At 46.4% G+C, this 21,805-nt stretch overlaps 1 protein-coding gene across 1 annotated transcript in view; it reads right to left on the bottom strand.

The window, feature by feature from the left end:
- Positions 1–21,805, bottom strand: part of LOC121876553 (nuclear hormone receptor FTZ-F1 beta-like) — a 166,538-nt gene that overhangs the window by 100,364 nt on the left and 44,369 nt on the right. The window contains exons 3-4 of the mRNA XM_042381752.1: positions 19,022–19,168; positions 18,276–18,376 (exon numbers count right to left, since the gene is read on the bottom strand). Coding sequence (XP_042237686.1) covers positions 18,276–18,376; positions 19,022–19,168 — 248 coding nt within the window. The remainder of the gene's footprint in view (positions 1–18,275; positions 18,377–19,021; positions 19,169–21,805) is intronic.

The raw sequence follows: 21,805 nt of genomic DNA, 5'->3' as shown, positions 1-21,805 counted from the left end.
TCTCCTCCCCTGCTCCTTCACTATACAACACCCTCGCCCTCACCACTACTATCACCTTTACTAATACCACTATCATCACTACTACTACTACTAACTACTATTACTATCATCCCCAAACACACAGTACATCCACCTGTGAGTGAGAGAGAGAACCACACACTCCAAACAAGGAAAAAATGAATGAGTGTCTTTTGAAACGAACATGAAATTCAGGAGGAGGAGGAGGAGGGAGAGGGTAGGAGGAGGAGGAGGAGGAGGAGGCCACACACACACACCACACACACACACAACACACACACACACACACACACACGACACGACATGAGTGGTGTTTCGTCTCCACATTGCGTAAAAGTTAGTGCTCTGATGAGATAATGCGAGTGTGTTTACTGCATCTACCGTGCCCTCGTGCAGCACCCGCTAGGTCAAAACAATCTCATTTCTCCCGAGACAGACAGAGGAGGCGGCGGGCGGGCTGGCTGGGCGGTCAGTGGCGGAGAGACAACACTACCAGTCCTACTCACGTAACATCTACTTATACACACACACACACACATGCACCCTCTGTCATACACACACACACACACACTTCTTCATACGCACAGAGACAAACAGAGAGAGTAAACAATGGGGTTATTATGGGAAGAGGAGGAGTGGGGAGAAGAGTAGGGGAGGTGAATGGGAAGATAGGTGAGGAAGAATAGTGAGGGAGGGAGGAGTAAAGGGAGAAGGAGTAATGGAGGTGAGGGGAGGGAGAGGTGAGGAGGGGAGAAGATTTTAATGTACCCAAACCCCTCTTGATGACGTCATGGTCGGGTACAAGTAACAGCTGCGAGGTTACGGACATCAGAGGCACCGATAGTAAGAGGCTGGCGGCAGACAGTGCTACAGGCGGCCACACACACACACACACACACACACACACACACACACACACACACACACACACACACACACACACAGTCCTATGATGAAAGACTTTGATCATAATACCAAATCAGAGAACACGTCTCTTATCCAGGTTACACAACACACAGCTGCTGCCTCAGACGTGCAATACACACACACACACACACACACACACACACACACACACACACACACACACACACACACACACACACACACACACACACACTCAGACACACACATACACACACACACACACACACACACAATGTTAAGAGAGTGATATAAAAACTGATATTATTTGAGTGTGGGTTTAATATTTTTTTTCAACTTTGTCAGAAATTATTTAAAAAACGAAACTGTTGCCTTTACATTTATGGGCTTAAAAGATAATAATAATAATAATAATAATAATAATAATAATAATAATAATAATAATAACAAGAACAAGAACAACAACAACAACACTAACAACAACAACAACATCATCCCAGCACTGTATCCGACCACCTACACTTTCCTCAACTGTAACATCATCTGTATCCGCTCGTCCGCTACACCCCATACAAACCGCTGTAGTTAACGAAGGCCTAATGTAACCACCTTTCCTTGAAGTGCCCAGGCCTTGTAACGATGACGTAATGCAATATGTAGTTACAACTTTAGGAAGGAAATCTTTTAATGTGTTTTACAAATAAAGGAAAAAAAATAAGGACATAAATGGAGGACCGTCATCACTATCACCACCACCATCACCACTATCACCACCACTATCACCACCACCATCACCTACCACCCAGTTAAGAGCATCATAACAGCAAGAACTCACCATAAGACTTGATCATACAATCTATCTTAGGTCATAATTCAATCATACTCGATCATAACTCAAGAACGACCTATGACTCACACACACACACACACACACACACACACACACACACACTTGAGAACGTTCGAGGAGTAACTCTCACACTTGAGGTCATATTGATGTTAAAATGTATTACTTAATAAGGTTCTTTAAACAAGTATTATTAGTTTGGGATTTAGACTTGATTATAGATGGAGCTTTTTATTTCATTATTATTATTATTATTATTATTATTATTATTGTTATATTTATTATTATTATTATTATTATTATTATTATTTATTATTACACCATTTATCATGACCTTCGCCTCACACCGTTTATGACTGTCTCTCTTTAGGTCACATTCATTACGTATTCTCTTCTGATTCCTCGATTCTTGTTATTCTCGTCACTGGCTCTTATAAGGCAGCGGCGAGCGTGACGACCAATCATAACGAGTTTGTATGTAATCGGGCATTTGATTGGATGATGGATCTGTCCCATGAAAGAATGAGGAGAAAAAAATATCAAGAGTACAAACGAGAGAGAGAGAGAGAGAATATTTATATCCAGATCAATTTTAGGTGTAAAGGAGAGGGAGAGGGAGGGGGAGGGGGAGAGAGGGAGAAAGAGTGAGTACATCTTCCAAGGGGTTACTGACTCTTTCCACCTCCCTGCTACCCCTCCCCCTTATACCCCCTACATACGAATAGGGGGGGGATGGATGTCACTGGTCCTATTACTCCTAATAACAGTGACCATCCATCACCGTGACACACACACACACACACGTCGGTATGTGTGTGTGTGTGTATGTGTGTGTGTGTGTGTGTGTGTGTGTGTGTGTGTGTGTATGTGTGTTTGTGTTGACTTTTTCCTCTGACTATTTCCGTTCACCCAAATACCGACCCCCATAAAATCCTGGATCCGCCCTGATATACAGAGAAATAACCGTATACAAAAAGGGAAAATACACGGGGCGCAGGAGGTACACAGAGCGAGGGGAGGAGGGAGGGTGCACGGGGCGGGGAGGGAGGAGGTGGGCAGGGAGGAGGAGGTACACGGAGCGGAGGGGGGGTACACGGGCAAGGGAGGGAGGTACACGGGGCGGAGGAGGGGAGGACACGGGGCGGAGGAGAGAGGTACACAGGTGAGAGGGGGGGTGGGGAGTACACGGGGCAAGGAGGGAAGTACACCGGGCGGGGGAGGAGGAGGCACACGGGCGGGGAGGAGGGAGGTACACGGGCGGGAGGAGGGAGGTACCTGGTGTATCAGACTGCCAGATGGTGTGGTAAAGTGAGACACGCTGGGCCTCAAGGCTGCCCAGGTGGTCCTGCTGCCCGCCCACACACACACACACACACACACACACACACACACACACACACACACACACACACACACACACACACACACACACACACAATCACCGCTGCCCCACATCTCACCTGACTTCACCTGAGGCTAAACTTATCTAAATTCAAAATCTTAACTCAGCTCAGAACAAGGAGAAAAATGACTAGCCTCTAATTCACCATTCACCTCTGCAAACCGACGCTCTCCTTCCCTCTATCCCCATCCCCCACCTCCACCTCCACCTAGCCCCTTCCCAACAACCCCTCCTGCACCTCCCCAACCTACCCAACCCCACCACCTTTAGGCTACGAGGCTGTGTATCGTCCCCATTACAACACAGCTCTCTCTCTCTCTCTCTTCCCATACACCAAAATAGACAAGAATGCCGAGATAATTTGCTATGAGGAGGCATATATTTGTTGTAGGGGCATATATTCGTATAGGGGGCATATATTCGTTATAAGGGGCATATATTCGTTATAAGGGGCATGTTTTCGTTATAAATGGACATATTTTTTGTGTTTTTCGTTATAAAAGGGGGGAATGTTTCGCTGTTTAGGGAGAGTTTTCGGTATTAAGGGCATCTTTTCCTGAGAGGGGGCGTGTTCAGACGATTAGGGGGCGTGTCTTCGTTACAAGTGGCGTAGTTTTACGAGAATGACATATATCAACAAAAACAAAAACAACAACAACAGTAACAACAACAACAACAGTAATAACAGTAACAACAACAAATAACAGTAATAACAGTAACAACAACAACAACAGTAATAACAGTAACAAATAACAACAGCAATAACAACAGTAACAACAACAAATAACAACAGTAATAACAGTAACAACAACAGTAACAACAACAACAGTAAATAACAACAGTAACAACAACAACAAATAGTAACAACAGTAACAAATAACAGTAACAACAACTAATAGTAATAACAGTAAATAAATAACAACAGTAACAACAACAACAGTAACAACAACAACAGTAACAACAACAACAAGTAACAACAACAACAACAGTAATAACAGTAACAACAACAACAACAGTAACAACAACAACAGTAACAACAACAGTAACAACAACAGTAACAACAGTAACAACAACAACAACAGTAACAACAACAAATAAACAGTAACAACAACAACATTAGTAACAACAGTAACAACAACAACAACAGTAACAAAAACAACAGTAACAACAGTAACAACAGTATAAACAAATAACAGAACAACACAGTAACAACAACAACAGTAAATAAACATGACAACAACAACAACAGTAACAACAAACAACAACAGTAACAACAACAACAACAGTAACAACAGTAACAACAACAGTAACAACAACAACAGTAACAACAACAGTAATAACAGTAACAACAACAACAGTAATAACAGTAACAACAACAACAACAGTAACAACAACAAAAAACAGTAAATAACAACAACAGTAACAACAACAACAACAGTAACAACAACAACAACAACAGTAACAACAACAATAACAACAACAGTGATCATAACGACTAAGGCGAGGAGGAAAGGGAAGATGAGGAGGGAGGAGGATGTGATGTTCAGGAGGAAGAGGAGAAGACCAATGAGGAGGAGGAGGAGGGTAGCAACAACACGCCAGGCTGGTGTACCCAACACGCACTCTTAATAGTGGAGGTCGGTGAGAATTATCTGCTGCATCATCTTGACACCCTCCTTCCCTCCCTCTCCCTCCAGACTCTCCCTCAATCTCCAACCACACCTCCTTCCCTCCCCTACCACACCCTTCCCACTCCCCCAACCACACCCTTCCCACTCCCCAACCACACCCTTCCCTCTCTCACTTTACATACTCTCCCACACTCTCCCCACCCTCCTTCGCACTCTCCCTCACCTGAAGATTAATCATCCACAGATTATTTCACCTGATGATTAAACACCCCAACACCACCTGTGGGAGGGTGGGGGTTAGGTCAGGAGAGTATAGAGGTGTTCAATCATCAGGGGGTTCCTATTCTTCATGTCCTGCCAATACTGTATAGCCTGAGTAAAACCTATAAGTGCAGCATATTTCTTGAAGACGCCTGATAAACACACACACACACACACACACACACACACACACACACACACACACACACATGACTCTACCTTAACAAACAACTTCTCCATAAAATAAATAAATAACAATAAACTGTTCTATATATTATGAATCATCATACAGGTTGTATACTGATACTAAGTGTGTGTGTGTGTGTGTGTGTGTGTGTGTGTGTGTGTGTGTGGTGTGTGTGTGTGTGTGTGTGTGTGTGTGTGTGTGTGTGTGTGTGTGTGTGTGTGTGTGTGTGTGTGTGTGTGTGTGTGTGTGTGTGTGTGTGTGTGTGTGTGTGTGTGTGTGTGTGTAAGCAGGAAGAGGAGACAGGAGGGGAGGAGACAGGAGGAAAAGGGAGACAGGGAGGGAGAGGGAGAGACAGGAGGAGGGGAGGAGACGAGGAGAGACAAGAGGAGGAGACAGGAGGAGGAGGCAGGAGACAGGAGAAGGAGGAGGAGGAGGAAACAGGAGAAGGAGGAGGACAGTAGAAGGAGGAGGATGATGAGGAGAAGGAGGCAGCAGCACCACCAGACAGCTTGGCTCCAACCTGACCCCGCTACCACGCTGATGGCCACTGTGTCGGGGGGAAGCCTATACCCCCCTCCACCCTATACCCACAACCCCACCACCATTCATCCCCACACACCTTCTCCCCACAACCCTTCCCCACTACATAACCTACAACCCCTTTAACAACACCACCATACCAGAGGGTGTTAGGAAGTGCCCAACCAAGTATACCATCATGGAATACAATTTTTCAACACACGTGACTGTCTTATGATGCCAACAAGAAGTGGACGTTTTTAGATGATTAGACACACACACAGACACATACATACACACACACACACACACACACTTTGGACGGTGGAGGGGGGTGAAGACGACCGCCGCAGACCACCACAACCACACACCCCCTACCACAACCACCACACCCCTCTACCAAACCACACCTCTACCACAACCACACCACACCCTCTACCACAACCACCACACCCCTACCACAACCACCACACCCTCTACCACAACCACCACACCTCTACCACAACCACCACACCCTACCACAACCACACACACCCTCTACCACAACCACACACCCCCTACCACAACCACCACACCCCCACACAACCACCACACCCTCTACCACAACCACACACCCTCTACCACAACCACCACACCCCCTACACACAACCACCACACCCCCACCACAACCACACCCCCACAACCACCAACAACCCCCACCACAACCACACACCCCACCACAACCACACACCCCACCTACCAACCACCACACCCTACCACAACCACCCTCTACCACAACCACCACACCCTCTCACACACCACACACACACCCTCTACCACAACCACCATACCCTACCACAAACACCCTACCACAACCACCACACCTCTACCACAACCACCACACCCCCACACAACCACCACACACTCACAACAACACAAACATATAAACATTCTGTATACACTCATCGCTACTACGAGCTTTATTAACCTACCACAACTACCAGCCTTACTACCAACACCTCCCCACCACACAACTACCACATCCTCCACCACCACACTACCACAACACCCTCCACCACACAACTACACATCCTCCACCACCACACTACCACAACACCTCCACCCACAACCTCCACCACCACACTACCACAACACCTCCACCACACACTACTAACAACCTCCACCACCACACTACCCCACACCTCCAATACACAACTACCACATCCTCCACCACCACAACACCTCCACCACACACCACACATCCTCCACCACCACACTGCAACTACAACCACACCAAATCTTCTCCACCACCATCAGAGAGAGAGAGAGAGAGAGAGAGAGGGGGTACAAGCAGATGGCCAGAAGATCAAGTGACTGGTGCGGAGGTGAGAGGGAGGGAGGGAGGGAGAGGGAGGGAAAGAGGAGGGAGGGGAGGTGAGAGGGAGGGTGAGAGGGAGGGGAGAGGAGGAGTAATTAATTTTTCATTGCTGTTTATTGGTAGTCTTGCTGACAGAACCTGGCATGTCCTCCACTCGCTCAGTACCCTCTAAGTCTCTATGTTATCGCTATCTCGTTAACATCTCGCTAACGCTACTATCTTTCCTCGCTATTATCATTCACTTTACGTTAACATTTCGTTACTCTCTGCATGTCTCGTTATTGAATGTTTACTGTATATTAATTATCTCTTCGCCAATTATAGTCCCGTTATCTTCATTAGCACTCACTGGAGTCCTGGTGAGGGAGGGAGAGGGCGTGTGAGGGAGACAGGGCGTGTGAGGGAGGGGGTGAGGGAAGGAGGGAGAGTGAGGGAAGATGGTGTGAAGGAGGGAGGAGAGGAAGGTGGTGTGGAAGGAGGAGAGACTAGAGAAGGGTGAGAGAGAGAGAGAGAGAGAGAGAGGAGAGAGAGAGAGAGAGAGAGAGAGAGAGAGAGAGCAACACAGACAGCGTGGGGCCAAACACCATCACCACCAGTCCTCGCGTTACACTCTTCCCGGTACTGTCGTCAGCTTACCACACACCACCACTCTGTCCAACCGCACGTGAGACCTCTTAGTTGACCTTTACGTGTCTGCTGCATAGTGACACACCCTCACACACACACACACACGCGTTCTCCGCCCTCAAAGACACACATATGCCCTCATTTGTCATAAACATACTTCTGTCTTTATACAAACACACACACACACACACACACAGCAGCAAAACTATTCTCTCTCTCTCTCTCTCTCTCTCTCACACACACACACACACACACACACACACACACACACACACACACACACACACACCGCGTAAAAACCATTACTAATTCTTTCTTAATAAGAACCACTGTGTTAAGGACAGCTTAGCCAACCTCACAAGATGAACTGTGTGTGTGTATATATATACTCATGTACCTATAACACACACATATCATGACACACACACACACACACACACACACACACACACACACACACACACACTCGGTATAAGACACACCTATACACCCATATCATGTTGACATGCTCCTCCCTCAGGGTACACTATACTATACACTTCCCAACACGCATACACCACCTCACCCCCATACAACCTCAGTATAACAAGCATATCTTCACGCCGCCATACACGGATATACACCGCAGATAAAAAAAGATGTACTGTAGGTATACGAATTAGGGTATGTTTGTATACTTGTTGTTTCACTTGAAGTATAACGAGTATATACGGTGTTAAGGTGAGTATACTAGACAGTGGGAGATTATGTTTGTGTATGTTGGGGGGGGGGAAATGGTGGAGATGGTAGTGGTGTTGGAGAGGGAGAGGAGAAGGTTTTGGAGATGGGGAAATGTTTTAACTGTTGGAGAAGAGGAAGAGGAGATGAACAAGAACAAGAAGAACAAGAACAAGAAGGAGAAGAACAAGAACAAGAACAACACGAACAAGAAGAACAAGAACAACAACAACACCAACAACAACAGACAAGAGGAGAAGCATTAAGGTAAGACTATGGGAGTAGTGAAGGTTATGTAAACAGTGTGTGGGAGCGGAGACACGGGAAGTCCAAGGATTTTAACACGACGACGAAGGATGTAGGAGATGATAACCGTAGGATTTGACGAAGGAATTGAAGATAATGGTGATGGTTATGGATGTGTGTGTGTGTGTGTGTGTGTGTGTGTGTGTCGTAGCAGGAAAACTCATAAAAGGACTCCAGTAATAAGCAAGGTGAAGCTGAGGTGTGGTGATGGTGGATTGGCAGCAGTGAGGTGGTGGTGATGGTGAGCTGGTTAAGTGAGGTTAGGAGAGGTGAGGTGTGGGATGAGGTACTATGAGGAGAGGTAGGTGGTAGTGATGGTAGAGAGGTGATGGTGGCTAGCGGCGGTGGTGGTGGTGGTGGGCACTGGGCAGGTTAGGTGAGGTAGGTGGTGGTGGTGGTGGTGGTGGTGGTGGTGGACAGGTGGGCAGGTGAGGTAAGACAGTGTACACACCCACCGAGGTACCTCTAGTCAAGGACAACACCTGCTGTCTCAACCTCTAATAAACGGAGGCCTCGTCTGTACTGTTTGCTGGGTCCTCCTCTGTTTCTTTTCAACTGCTCTACCTCTCTGTCTGTCTGTCTGTGTCTGTCTGTGTCTGTCTGTGTCTGTCTGTATCTGTCTATGTCTATCTGTCTGTCTATCTGTCTGTGTCATGTTTCATTGTCACGTGGTTTTAAGAACGTACGAATGATGGAATAGATGGAGGTTTCAGGAGGGGGAGGGGGTGAGGGTCTAGGGATCAGGGAGAGACAGGGAGGGAGTTATGAGTGGGGAGATCCAGGGAGGAAAATGAGGGTCAGGAGGCAAGGGAGGGTCAGGGGGCAGGGGGCAGGTCAGGGGGAGGGGAGGGTCAGGGCAAGGGAGGGTCAGGGGCAGGGAGGGGAGGAGAGGGAAGGGGTCAGAGGGAGCAGGAGAGGGGAGAGGTGAGGGGGAGCAGGGGAGCAAGGGGAGCAGGGAGAGGTGAGGGGGAGCAGGGAGGTGAGCAGGGAGAGGTGAGGGGAGCAGGGGGGTGTGCAGCAATAACCTATACCAGTAATAACACAACCCGGCCAGTGTGTCTTTATTGTGGTAACACACTCAGAGAGGTGTATCGCCACCTGGCAACTGGCAACACAGAGAGGTGTATCGCCACTCTGGCAACACACGGCAACACAAAGAGGGTGTATCGCCACTCTGGCAACACAGAGAGGTGTATCGCCACTCTGGCAACACAAAGAGAGTGTATCGCCACTCTGGCAACACAAAGAGAGGTGCATCGCCACTCTGGCAACACAGAGAGGTGTATCGCCACTCTGGCAACAAAGAGAGTGTATCGCCACTCTGGCAACACAAGAGAGGTGTATCGCCACTCTGGCAACACAAAGAGAGTGTATCGCCACTCTGGCAACACAAGGGGTGTATCGCCACTCTGGCAACACAAAGAGAGGTGTATCGCCACTCTGGCAACACAAAGAGAGGTGCGCCACTCTGGCAACACAAAGAGAGGTGTATCGCCACTCTGGCAACACAGACGCCACTCTGGCAACACAAAGAGAGGTGTATCGCCACCTGGCAACAAGAGGTGTATCGCCACTCTGGCAACACAGAGAGGTTTATCGCCACTCTGGCAACACAAAGAGGTGTATCGCCACTCTGGGAACACAAAGAGAGTGTATCGCCACTCTGGCAACACAAAGAGGTGTATCGCCACTCTGGCAACACAGAGAGTGTATCGCCACTCTGGCAACACAGAGAGGTTTATCGCCACTCTGGCAACACAAAGAGAGGTGTATCGCCACTCTGGCAACACAAAGAGAGGTGTATCGCCACTCTGGCAACACAAAGAGAGGTGTATCGCCACTCTGGCAACACAAAGAGAGGTGTATCGCCACTCTGGCAACACGGGTGACACTTAACGAGGGCGGGAGATGGTTATCACTGGGATGGTTCCGTTACAAAGTGAACCTCCAACCATCTGATAATTATTTCAAGGTCACGTAGAGGGCGCTTTCCTCCCCCTCCCTGTCCCCTCCCCTCTTCTGCCCCCCTCCACCTTCTCCATCTGAAGCCCCCACCTGACCCCGCCACCTCCTCCTACTCCCATCTGACCTCCTCCCTCCTTCCACACCCATCTGACCTCCTCCCACCTCCACTGGCCCCTCCCCCTTCCTCACATTTCACACACCTCATAATCAACGTCTTATTTTCATTAACAATCTTGAATGAAATACATTTTGGACAACAGTAAATCTACAGCTTAGGTCAGGTTAGGTCAGCTTAGGTCAGGTTTGACTAGGTTTGATACTTTAGGTTTGGTTAGGTTAGGTTATTGTTGAATTTATTTCTAATATGCTTTAATATTTTGACTGCGACACACACACACACACACACACATAAAATCTAAGGGAATTTTCAGCCATACTTACCACACCTGTACGAACACTACCACACTTACCACACGTGTACCAACACTACCACACTTACCACACCTGTACCAACACTACCACACTTACCACACCTGTACCAACGCTACCACACTTACCACACCTGTACCAACACTACCACACTTACCACACCTGTACCAACGCTACCACACTTACCTTTACAGTACCTACCTCATGACAGTATCTACCTCATGACAGTACCTGCCTCATGACAGTATCTACCTCTTGACAGTATCTACCTCTTGACAGTATCTACCTCTTGACAGTATCTACCTCATGACAGTATCTACCTCATGACAGTATCTACCTCATGACAGTATCTACCTCATGACAGTATCTACCTCTTGACAGTATCTACCTCTTGACAGTATCTACCTCTTGACAGTATCTACCTCATGACAGTATCTACCTCTTGACAGTATCTACCTCTTGACAGTATCTACCTCATGACAGTATCTACCTCATGACAGCATCTACCTCGCGGTAATTATCTACCTCATGACAGTATCTACCTCATGACAGATATCTACCTCTTGACAGTATCTGCCTCATGACAGTATCTACCTCTTGACAGTATCTACCTCATGACAGTATCTCACCTCTGACAGTATCTACCTCATGACAGTATCTACCTCATGACAGTATCTACCTCATGACAGTATCTACCTCATGACAGTATCTACCCCTCATGACAGTATCTTACCTCATGACAGTATCTACCTCATGACAGTATCTACCTCGTGACAGTATCTACCTCATGACAGTATCTACCTCATGACAGTATCTACCTCTTGACAGTATCTACCTCATGACAGTATCTACCTCATGACAGTATCTACCTCATGACAGTATCTACCTCTTGACAGTATCTACCTCTTAGTATCTACCTCTTGACAGTACCTACTTCTTGACAGTATCTACCTCTTGACAGTATCTACCTCTTGACAGTATCTACCTCTTGACAGTATCTACCTCTTGACAGTATCACCTCTTGACAGTATCTACCTCTGATATCTACCTCTTGACAGTATCTACCTCATGACAGTATCTACCTCTTGACAGTATCTACCTCTTGACAGTATCTACCTCTTGACAGTATCTACTTCTTGACAGTATCTACCTCTTGACAGTATCTACCTCATAACAGTACCTACCTCTTGACAGTACCTACTTCTTGACAGTATCTACCTCATGACAGTATCTACCTCATGACAGTATCTACCTCATGACAGGTTAGAGAGAGAGAGAAGGCACACACGTCACGACAGTACGTCAACAACAGTGTGAAACGTACGATATCTCCCTCACATGACAACAGTAACAATATCTCAGCGGCAACATTCATCCCAACAAAAGACCTTACGGGTCCTCCCCGAAGAACCATACGACCACAAAAAAAAAAAACACGACATTCTAAACATGATAACAACTGCACCTTTGGGACTGGCTCACCGTTTCCTGTCGCGCCCATAAACAGGCTAAGAAACTCCTAGCCGGAAGCGTAGGTTGGCGTGGGTGGCTAAGAATGGCTGGGGAGGGGGGGGAGAGATGAAGGTGGGGGGGTGAAGAGGGTGACGGGGGTAAAGGGAAACAAACGTAGCTTAGCAACGGAAGTGGTATCCACACCAGAAGAAGATATGTTGAAGAGCTCTCTGGCGCCTGACCTTTACATCCTCTTGTCTAGTTGTGTAAAGTGGAATTAATCACTTTTCGCCGTTTGTTGAAATTGACGTGTCACTTAAGGGGGTTAAAAGTTGGGGCTCCACCAGGCTGTTTGGAGGGACTCTTGTATGTTCATGTTGTGTGGATGTTGGTGTTGTGTGGATGTTGGTGTTGTGTGGATGTTGGTGTTGTGTGGATGTTGGTGTTGTGTGGATGTTGGTGTTGTGTGTGGATGTTGGTGTTGTGTGGATGTTGGTGTTGTGTGGATGTTGGTGTTGTGTGGATGTTGGTGTTGTGTGGATGTTGGTGTTGTGTGGATGTTGATGTTGTGTGGATGTTGGTGTTGTGTGAATGTTGGAGTTGTGTGGATGTTGATGTGTATGTTAATATGAGTATGTAGACGTTTATATTGTGTGTATATTGGTAGTTAATGACACACACACACACACACACACACACACCGACATGAGTAGCACCTGTCACACTGAAGATAAGGATAAACAGTCGACCTCTTCTGCCCTCAACACCGACCAATCAAAACATTGATTTATTACAACCCAAACAAACACGAGTCGAAACCTAAACACCACGTTAAGTATAGTTACAAGGTGGTGGTCGATGAGGTCATATATTTAACACAACAAACAGAGATTATAAGTGAAATGAATGGGTGAATGGATGGTTAGTTGGTTGGTTGGATGGATGGATGGAATAATAACCAAACAAATAACAAACACACTGTACAAACACACAAAAAAAAAAAAAAAATGAAAGATAAACAATGAATAAAAAATAAAAAAAACATACGATACTTCTCTCCTACAGCACGACAAGAGTACGTTAATATCAAGCATTACACGTACGATCTCTCTCTCTCTCTCTCCTTCACCCCCCACAACAGTTACATAAAACTCTCCTTATAAACGGTGGTACGATAACCCTCTCACATCACACGATAAAAATACACTCGATAAGTCGATAACACACCCAAGACACTTTATTTATATCCTCAAGTAAAGGTTACCGGTATACAATAAGATAACGTAACAACTGAAACCGTCAGTGTGTTACGTGACAAAAAACAACAGCGGGATAATTTAGTTTTTATTTTGACTCGTCGATGTGGACCTGTTGGGTGAGGGGTGACGTCACTCATGATGTCACCAGGATGATGTCAACAATCAGAATCGGAGTGTGAGTATGTGTGAGTGTGTATGTTGATGTTCTACAATATACTTCCGCCGGCAGGACATTCTCAGAAGCTGGATGATATAATCGTAGTAAACATTTGGATGTATTGTGTTGATATACCCCCCTCTTGACCGCTTACAGTGGTCACAAACTCTCCTAAGTGTATATTAAACATTGAACCAGTGTGTAGAGAGCTTGTTGATGTGTGTGTGTGTGTGTGTGTGTGCCGTTTACATTAAAGATTTGATTACCAAGCCTTGTACAGCACTCCTCCCTGCAGCAGAGATAATTGCAGCTTGGTATCGTACGTAAACTAGTCCCTTATCGTGGCTATCAAAACATAACCCGTAATTACTAAACAGCTGTTATTGTTTATATACACACAATATGAATGAAATAGACTTTGTTTTGCCTGTCTGTCTGTCTGTCTGTCTGTCTGTCGTTTGATTGTGTAAATACTTGATATTCATGTGATTTTGTTTGTTTATTTTTACTATTGGAGGTAAATCTCGTGTAAATCACCATCACACAGACACACACACAGACACACACACACACACACACACACAGGGGTTGAGGTATTCCATGGGTCGAGCACACTGACAGGTTTGGGCGATGACGTGGCTAACTCTGTGTTATTTCCCTGTAAACTGTTATCTCTTACACCACCACCACCACAATCACCATCACAATCACCATCTGTTATCTCTTACACCACCACCACAATCACCACCACCATCACCATCTGTTATCTCTTACACCACCACCACAATCACCATCACAATCACCATCTGTTATCTCTTACACCACCACCACAATCACCATCACAATCACCATCTGTTATCTCTTACACCACCACCACAATCACCATCTGTTATCTCTTACACCACCACCACCACCACAATCACAATCACCATCACCATCTGTATCTCTTACACCACCACCACAATCCATCACAATCACCATCTGTTATCTCTTACACCACCACCACCACAATCACCATCACAATCACCATCTGTTATCTCTTACACCACCACCACCACAATCACCATCACAATCACCATCTGGTATCTCTTACACCACCACCACAATCACCATCACAATCACCATCTGTTATCTCTTACACCACCACCACCATCTCACCATCACAATCACCACAATCTGTTATCTCTTACACCACCACCACCACCACCATCATCTATTATCTCTTACACCACCATCACCACCACCACCACCACCACCACACCACCACCACCACCACCACCACCACCATCACCATCACCACCACCACCACCACCACCACCACCACCACCACCACCACCACCACCACCACACCACCACCACCATCACCACCACCACCATCACCACCACCACCACCACCACCACCACCACCACCACCACCATCCACACCACCACCACCACCACCACCACCACCACCACCATCACCACCATCACCATCATCACCACCACCACCACCACCACCACCACCACCACCACCATCACCACCACCACCATTACCACCACCACCACACCACCACCACACCATCACCACCACCACCACCACCACCACCATCGCCCAGCCAACGTCCTCACTCCTTAACCAATTTACTCACCCCAAAGAACACTAACTAAAGAATAAATTTTGGAATCACCTGAAGATTAACCAACCCTAACTAACACTATTTGAGGGTTAGGTTAGCGTTAAAGTGCGTTAGGTTAGGTTAGCGTTAAATTAGCGTTAGGTTAGGTTAGCGTTAGATTAGCGTCAGGTTAGGTTAGCGTTAGGTTGAACAGGTGAAAGCAAGGCCTATGTGGTGAGTATTTACAAACAAACATACGTGACAATCCTTTTTAACCCCCCCCTCACTTAATGAAGCTCCCCATACAACTACAGTGCTAAGTGACACAAATTATTATTATTATTAACTAACAAAACTATTTCTTCCTTAAAATGGGAAATAGTGAAGATAGATTTAAAAGTCTACGGCTCGTACACATCACGGACCAAAGCCACACACACACACACAAATAGTTAATGCTCTGACCTCATAAGCTGTAGCCTATGAGCATTTATATACAGTACACATGTAGGTGACAGGTGTTAAGTGGCCCGGGCAGGTGACAGGTGTTAAGTGGTCCGGGCAGGTGACAGGTGTTAAGTGGCCTGGGCAGGTGACAGGTGTTAAGTGGCCCGGGCAGGTGACAGGTGTTAAGTGACCTGGGCAGGTGACAGGTGTTAAGTGGCCCGGGCAGGTGACAGGTGTTAAGTGGCCCGGGCAGGTGACAGGTGTTAAGTGGTCCGGGCAGGTACAGGTGTGAACAGATGTTGCTGACAGGGGGAAATGAAGCAGGTGAACAAGGTGTTAACAAAGCTCTTCTTTCTGACGTCACTCACCCCGTCCCTCCCCTATGACGTCACGCACCCCGTCCCTCCCCTATGACGTCACGCACCCCGTCCCTCCACTATGACGTCATGATGCTGTCACCATCTGTCAGACAGCGTGACGTCACTGCCCAACATACGAGTTAGGGCCGCACACCGAGTGACTTATCCAGGACCAGATTGGACCCGACCCGACCAGACCAAACCTGACCCGACCCGACCCGACCAAATGGAGTTATTCCAGACTCAACTAACATGAAGTCGTGAGGTGCTGCGGGGTTGAGTCATAAGCTGAGTTACCGCGGACTGAGTGAGTGAGTGAGTGAGTGAATTTGTTAGTGAGTTAGTGAATTAGTTAGTGGGTTTAGCGAAGTGAACAGGTGAGTAACGGAGCTTAGTTTGATGTATGAGTAACTGAATGAGTAAATGAATGAATGAGTAAAATGTATGAGTGAGAGAAGAATGAGGAAAGGAAGCATTCATTCACAGGACAGACAGACAGACAGAGAGACAGAAGCCACCAGCTCTTATAGTCGCTACGGTTTCCTAAGAGATGAAGTTTACAGAGTTGATACCAGAAGAGCCTTTGAGAGCGACTACGTTTCATTCTTTCTTCAATGCTAACGCTACACTGCCTTCAGGTGTGTGTGTGTGTGTGGGTGTGTGTGTGTGTATGTGTGTGTCTGTTTCTGTATGAGTGTATGTGTTTATATCTCGCTTTGTGTGTGTTTATCTCTTTATGTGTGTGCCTGTTTGTGTGTGCATGTGTGTGTGTGTGTGTGTGTGTGTGTGTGTGTGTGTGTGTGTGTGTGTGTGTGTTTTTATCTTTGTATGTGTCTGTTTCTGTGAGTGTCTGTTTCTGTGTGTGTATGTATGTGTTTTTCTCTATATGTGTGTATGCCTATTTCTGTGTGCGTCTGTGTGTGTGTATATCTGTGTACATGTGTGTGTGTGTGTGTCTGTCTCACTGAAGGATCATCAAGTTTCCTAACATAGAAAAATAATCACCAACACAATGACTTAATCGACTTGTCCTCGATTATAGTACCTTAAGGGGCTAATTAACCGTATCTTGTGGTGGGGTTCATAATAGATATTGGATTACCTGAAGATTAGTCCCCCTCCAGCTTATTTCACCTGAAGATTAGTCCCCTACAGCTTATTTCGTCTGAAGATTAGCTCTCCAGCTTATTTCTACCTGAAGATTAGCTCCTCCAGCTTATTTCACCTGAAGATTAGTCCCTCCAGCTTATTTCACCTGGAAAATGTGTCCCTTCAGCTTATTTCTGTCTGAAGATTAGCCCTCCAGCTTATTTCACCTGAACATTAATCAATTCCCCAACGCTAACTAAACCTAACCCAGCTGCAGGTAGCCTTAGGGGGGACTAGTCTGCAGGTGATCCGTTGCTACTTAATTAGTCAAGATTTTCTTCCATAGATAATTATGTCGCCTGATGAAACCTGTAATTAAATCCCCCAAAGACACGAAATTTAGACATATTTTCTTAAATCTGTCGAAATTTAGACGTATTTTCTTACCTTTGTTGAAATTTAGACGTATTTTCTTATCTTTGTCGAAATGTAAACGTATTTTCTTAAATCTGTCGAAATTTAGACATATTTTCTTAAGTTTTCTCGAAATTTTGACGTATTTTCTTATATTTGTCCACCACCTAAACTCATAAGGGTAAGACTTACTCACAAAAAAAGGGTCGCTTGGAGTTCGCTAACGACAGGTAATAAACACAGACGAAGCTCTCCACTTACCTGAGGATTAAGACGATGACTGACCTCTGGAAAACATAAAGCGAAGATACACCTTAATTAAGAGGTAGAGAGAGAGGAAGGTAACACTCACCTGGGCGGGCTGCTTGCTTAGGTCTGGGTCAGAGAGTTCACCCTCCCAGGACATAGGTCGCACCCTCTCTGGTCCCTCGCGCTCCCGAAGGCTCACGCGCGCTGTAACCGTCATAATATGTCATAATACATCACAACACGTCATAACACGCCACAGCAAGTCATAACACGTCACAATACGTCACAACACTTCACAACACGTCACAACAAGTAAATTAAAGATTTGTTAACAATCAGCTCATCTATTTGGATCATATGAAGATTAAAGTAGTCCCTCAGCTTAATTCAATTTAAAATTAAGTACCAAAATTGTAACCTAACCTAACTTAACCTAACCACCTGTCATTAACTCATCACCTGTAATTAACTCAACACCTGTCATTAACTCACCACCTGTCATTAACTCAACACCTGTCATTAACTCAACACCTGTCACTAACTCACCACCTGTCAATAACTCACCACCTGTCATTAACTCATCACCTGTCACTAACTCACCACCTGTCACTAACTCTCCACCTGTCATTAACTCAACACCTGTCATTAACTCATCACCTGTCATTAACTCATCACCTGTCATTAACTCACCACCTGTCAATAACTCACCACCTGTCATTAACTCTCCATCTGTCATTAACTCTCCATCTGTCATTAACTCACCACCTGTCACTAACTCACCACCTGTCATTAACTCACCACCTGTCATTAACTCAGGTGGGACTCATTAATCACCTCATTAAGACTCACCTGTGAGGTCGAGGCTCTTTATCTCCATGTCGGTGTCGGAGGAGTCTTCTTCCCTGGGGGTGCCGGAGACTCGACCGTTGGGGGGCGCGTCTTTAGGGGGGTCAGCTCCCCCGCCCTCACTCTCCCCGCTGCTGGCACTTCTCTCACCTGTGGCACAAGGTCAATCAAAGGTCAACAACATGATATTTACAACAGGGTAGTCAGGATTATGATGATACACACACACACACACACACACACACACAAGGACAGTGACGTGACCAAAATGACCCGACGAAGGTGTGACCCACGTCTTGTCTCACCTGGCAGGAATACAGGTCAATTTGTTTTCAGGTTTATTAATAATTTCTTCATCTCCTCTGCCTCCATCCCTAACCTAACCCCTACAACCCATCACAACTCACAACCCTTTGCCAGGAATACGAAACAGAAATGATTGTATAGGGTTAAATATGATGTCTCAAACAACTACAATTATAAATTCATTAGTTAACAAAAGCCTAAATACAAATAATATGTCCTGAGGAATTATCTAATAACTGACTTATGTAAACAAACGTTGCTTTTCTTAAACAAGTGATGATAAACAAACCGGTGCTGGTCGATGATAAGGAGGCCGAGTTATCTCACTAAAACATAGATGGCGTTGAGGTCGTCTTGTTTATATCATTAGTGAATCTCTCTCTCTCTCTCTCTCTCTCTCTCTCTCTCTCTCTCTCTCTTTCTCTCTCTCTCTCTCTCTCTTTCAATAGGCTCAGTCATGCTAATATTAGAATTTTTTAATCGACTCTATACCTGTGTTCTTCTGGCTAAATAAACGGTTTCATTATCTATATATCACTCTCCAGTATCAAGCTGTAACTTACATGACTCGACACAAAGAGAAGAGGTTTTTCAGATAGCGCAGGTAGATAAGGCTTATCAGCAGGTGACTGTATAGCAACAACGATAACAACCATGTACGCTGTCACCCTCACCCCTTGTTGCCGGGGCCATACACCTGGTCACCTGGGGCCATACACCTGGTCACCTGGGGCCATACACCTCGTCACCTGGGGCCATACACCTGGTCACCTGGGGCCCATACACTGCCTCGTCACCTGGGGAGCCCATACACCTCGTCACCTGGGGCCCGCCACACCTGTGGTCACCTGGGGCCGCCACCTGGTCACCTGGGGCCCGCCACACCTCGTCACCTGGGGCCATACCTGGTGCAGGGGCCATACACCTGGTCCCTGGGCCGCCACACCCCTCGTCACCTGGGGCCATACACCTGGTCACCTGGGGCCATACACCTGGTCACCTGGGGCCATACACCTGGTCACCTGGGGCCATACACACCTGGGGCCGGTCACCTGGGGGGTACACCTGGTCACCTGGGGCCGCACCTGGTCACCTGGGGCAACCTACACCTGGTACACCTGGTCACCTGGGGCCATACACCTCACCTGGGTACACCTGGGTCACCTGTTATACACCTCACCTCCGGTCACCTTTGGTAAACCTGGGGCCATACACCTGGTCACCTGGGGCCATTACATACACCTGGTCACCTGGGGCCATACACCTCGTCACCTGGGGCCATGGTCACCTGACCTGGTCACCTGGGGCCATACACCTGTCACCCCATACACCTGGTCACCTGGGGCCATACACCTGGTCACCTTTAGATTAGGCACCCGAGCTTACTTCACTTGATGATTAAAATATTCTATTGCTAACCTAACCTAACCCCCAGGTAACGCTAGGGTGTTCAATCCTCAGGTGAAATAAGCTGGGGTGCCTAATTTTCAGGTGATCCAATATAAGTTCCCCGTAGATTAATTTATACATATGAGAACTATGGCTTAAGCCTTTTGAGGACGATGGTTTAACCCCCCCTGAAAGCTATGGATTAACCCTTTGAGAACGATAGATTAAGCTTTAGAAAACCACGTATAAACCCTTTGAGAGCGATGGCTATTGGCTAGTTAATCTTAAGGTAAAAATAAGCCGAGTTGTTCTATTAAATCGTTATATGAGCAGCAGGTGTAACTTAATAACAGCAGGTGTAACTTAATAGCAGCAGGTGTAACTTAATAACAGCAGGTGTAACTTAATAGCAGCAGGTGTAACTTAATAGCAGCAGGTGTAACTTAATAGCAGCAGGTGTAACTTAATAGCAGCAGGTGTAACTTAATAGTAGTAGGTGTAACTTAGCAGGTGTAACTTAATAAGCAGGTGTAACTTAGCAGTGTAACAACAGCAGGTGTAACTTAATAGCAGCAGATGTAACTTAATAGCAGCAGGTGTAACTTAATAGCAGCAGGTAACTTAATAGTAGTAGGTGTCAGGTGTAAGTCTTGTCTCAGTGTTCTTGTGTAATGTTTAAAGAGACGTCCATTGTATAAACCATCCTGAGAAAGGGGGAGAGGAGGGAGGGGGGAGAGGGGGGAGGTGAGAGGAGGGGTGAGGGAGGGAGGGAGAGGAAGGTGTAACTACATTGATATTGAAGTTTGGTTCATAGTTTATATAAAGACCTCACATTTATTACCCTCCATCACACACACACACGCACACACACACGCACGCGCGCCCACACACACACACACACACACACCACTGACGTCACTTGTCGAAGTAAAATGAGCCGAGCCGTGACACCAGGTAAGGTTAGGTAAGGTGTATCACAGGTAAGACGTCCACTCACCACACCCCACACCTGTTGATGATGAGGCAGCAGCTACGTCACCTGGGAGAGAGAGGCTAACACGAACCTACTCTCCTTACCTCATGTAATTCCTC

This window comes from Homarus americanus, unplaced genomic scaffold, assembly GCF_018991925.1.
Source record: "Homarus americanus isolate GMGI-L3 unplaced genomic scaffold, GMGI_Hamer_2.0 scaffold28, whole genome shotgun sequence".
Classification (NCBI taxonomy): domain Eukaryota; kingdom Metazoa; phylum Arthropoda; class Malacostraca; order Decapoda; family Nephropidae; genus Homarus; species Homarus americanus.
Note: the sequence above shows the minus strand (reverse complement) of the source record. Positions and strands in the feature narration are given on the sequence as shown.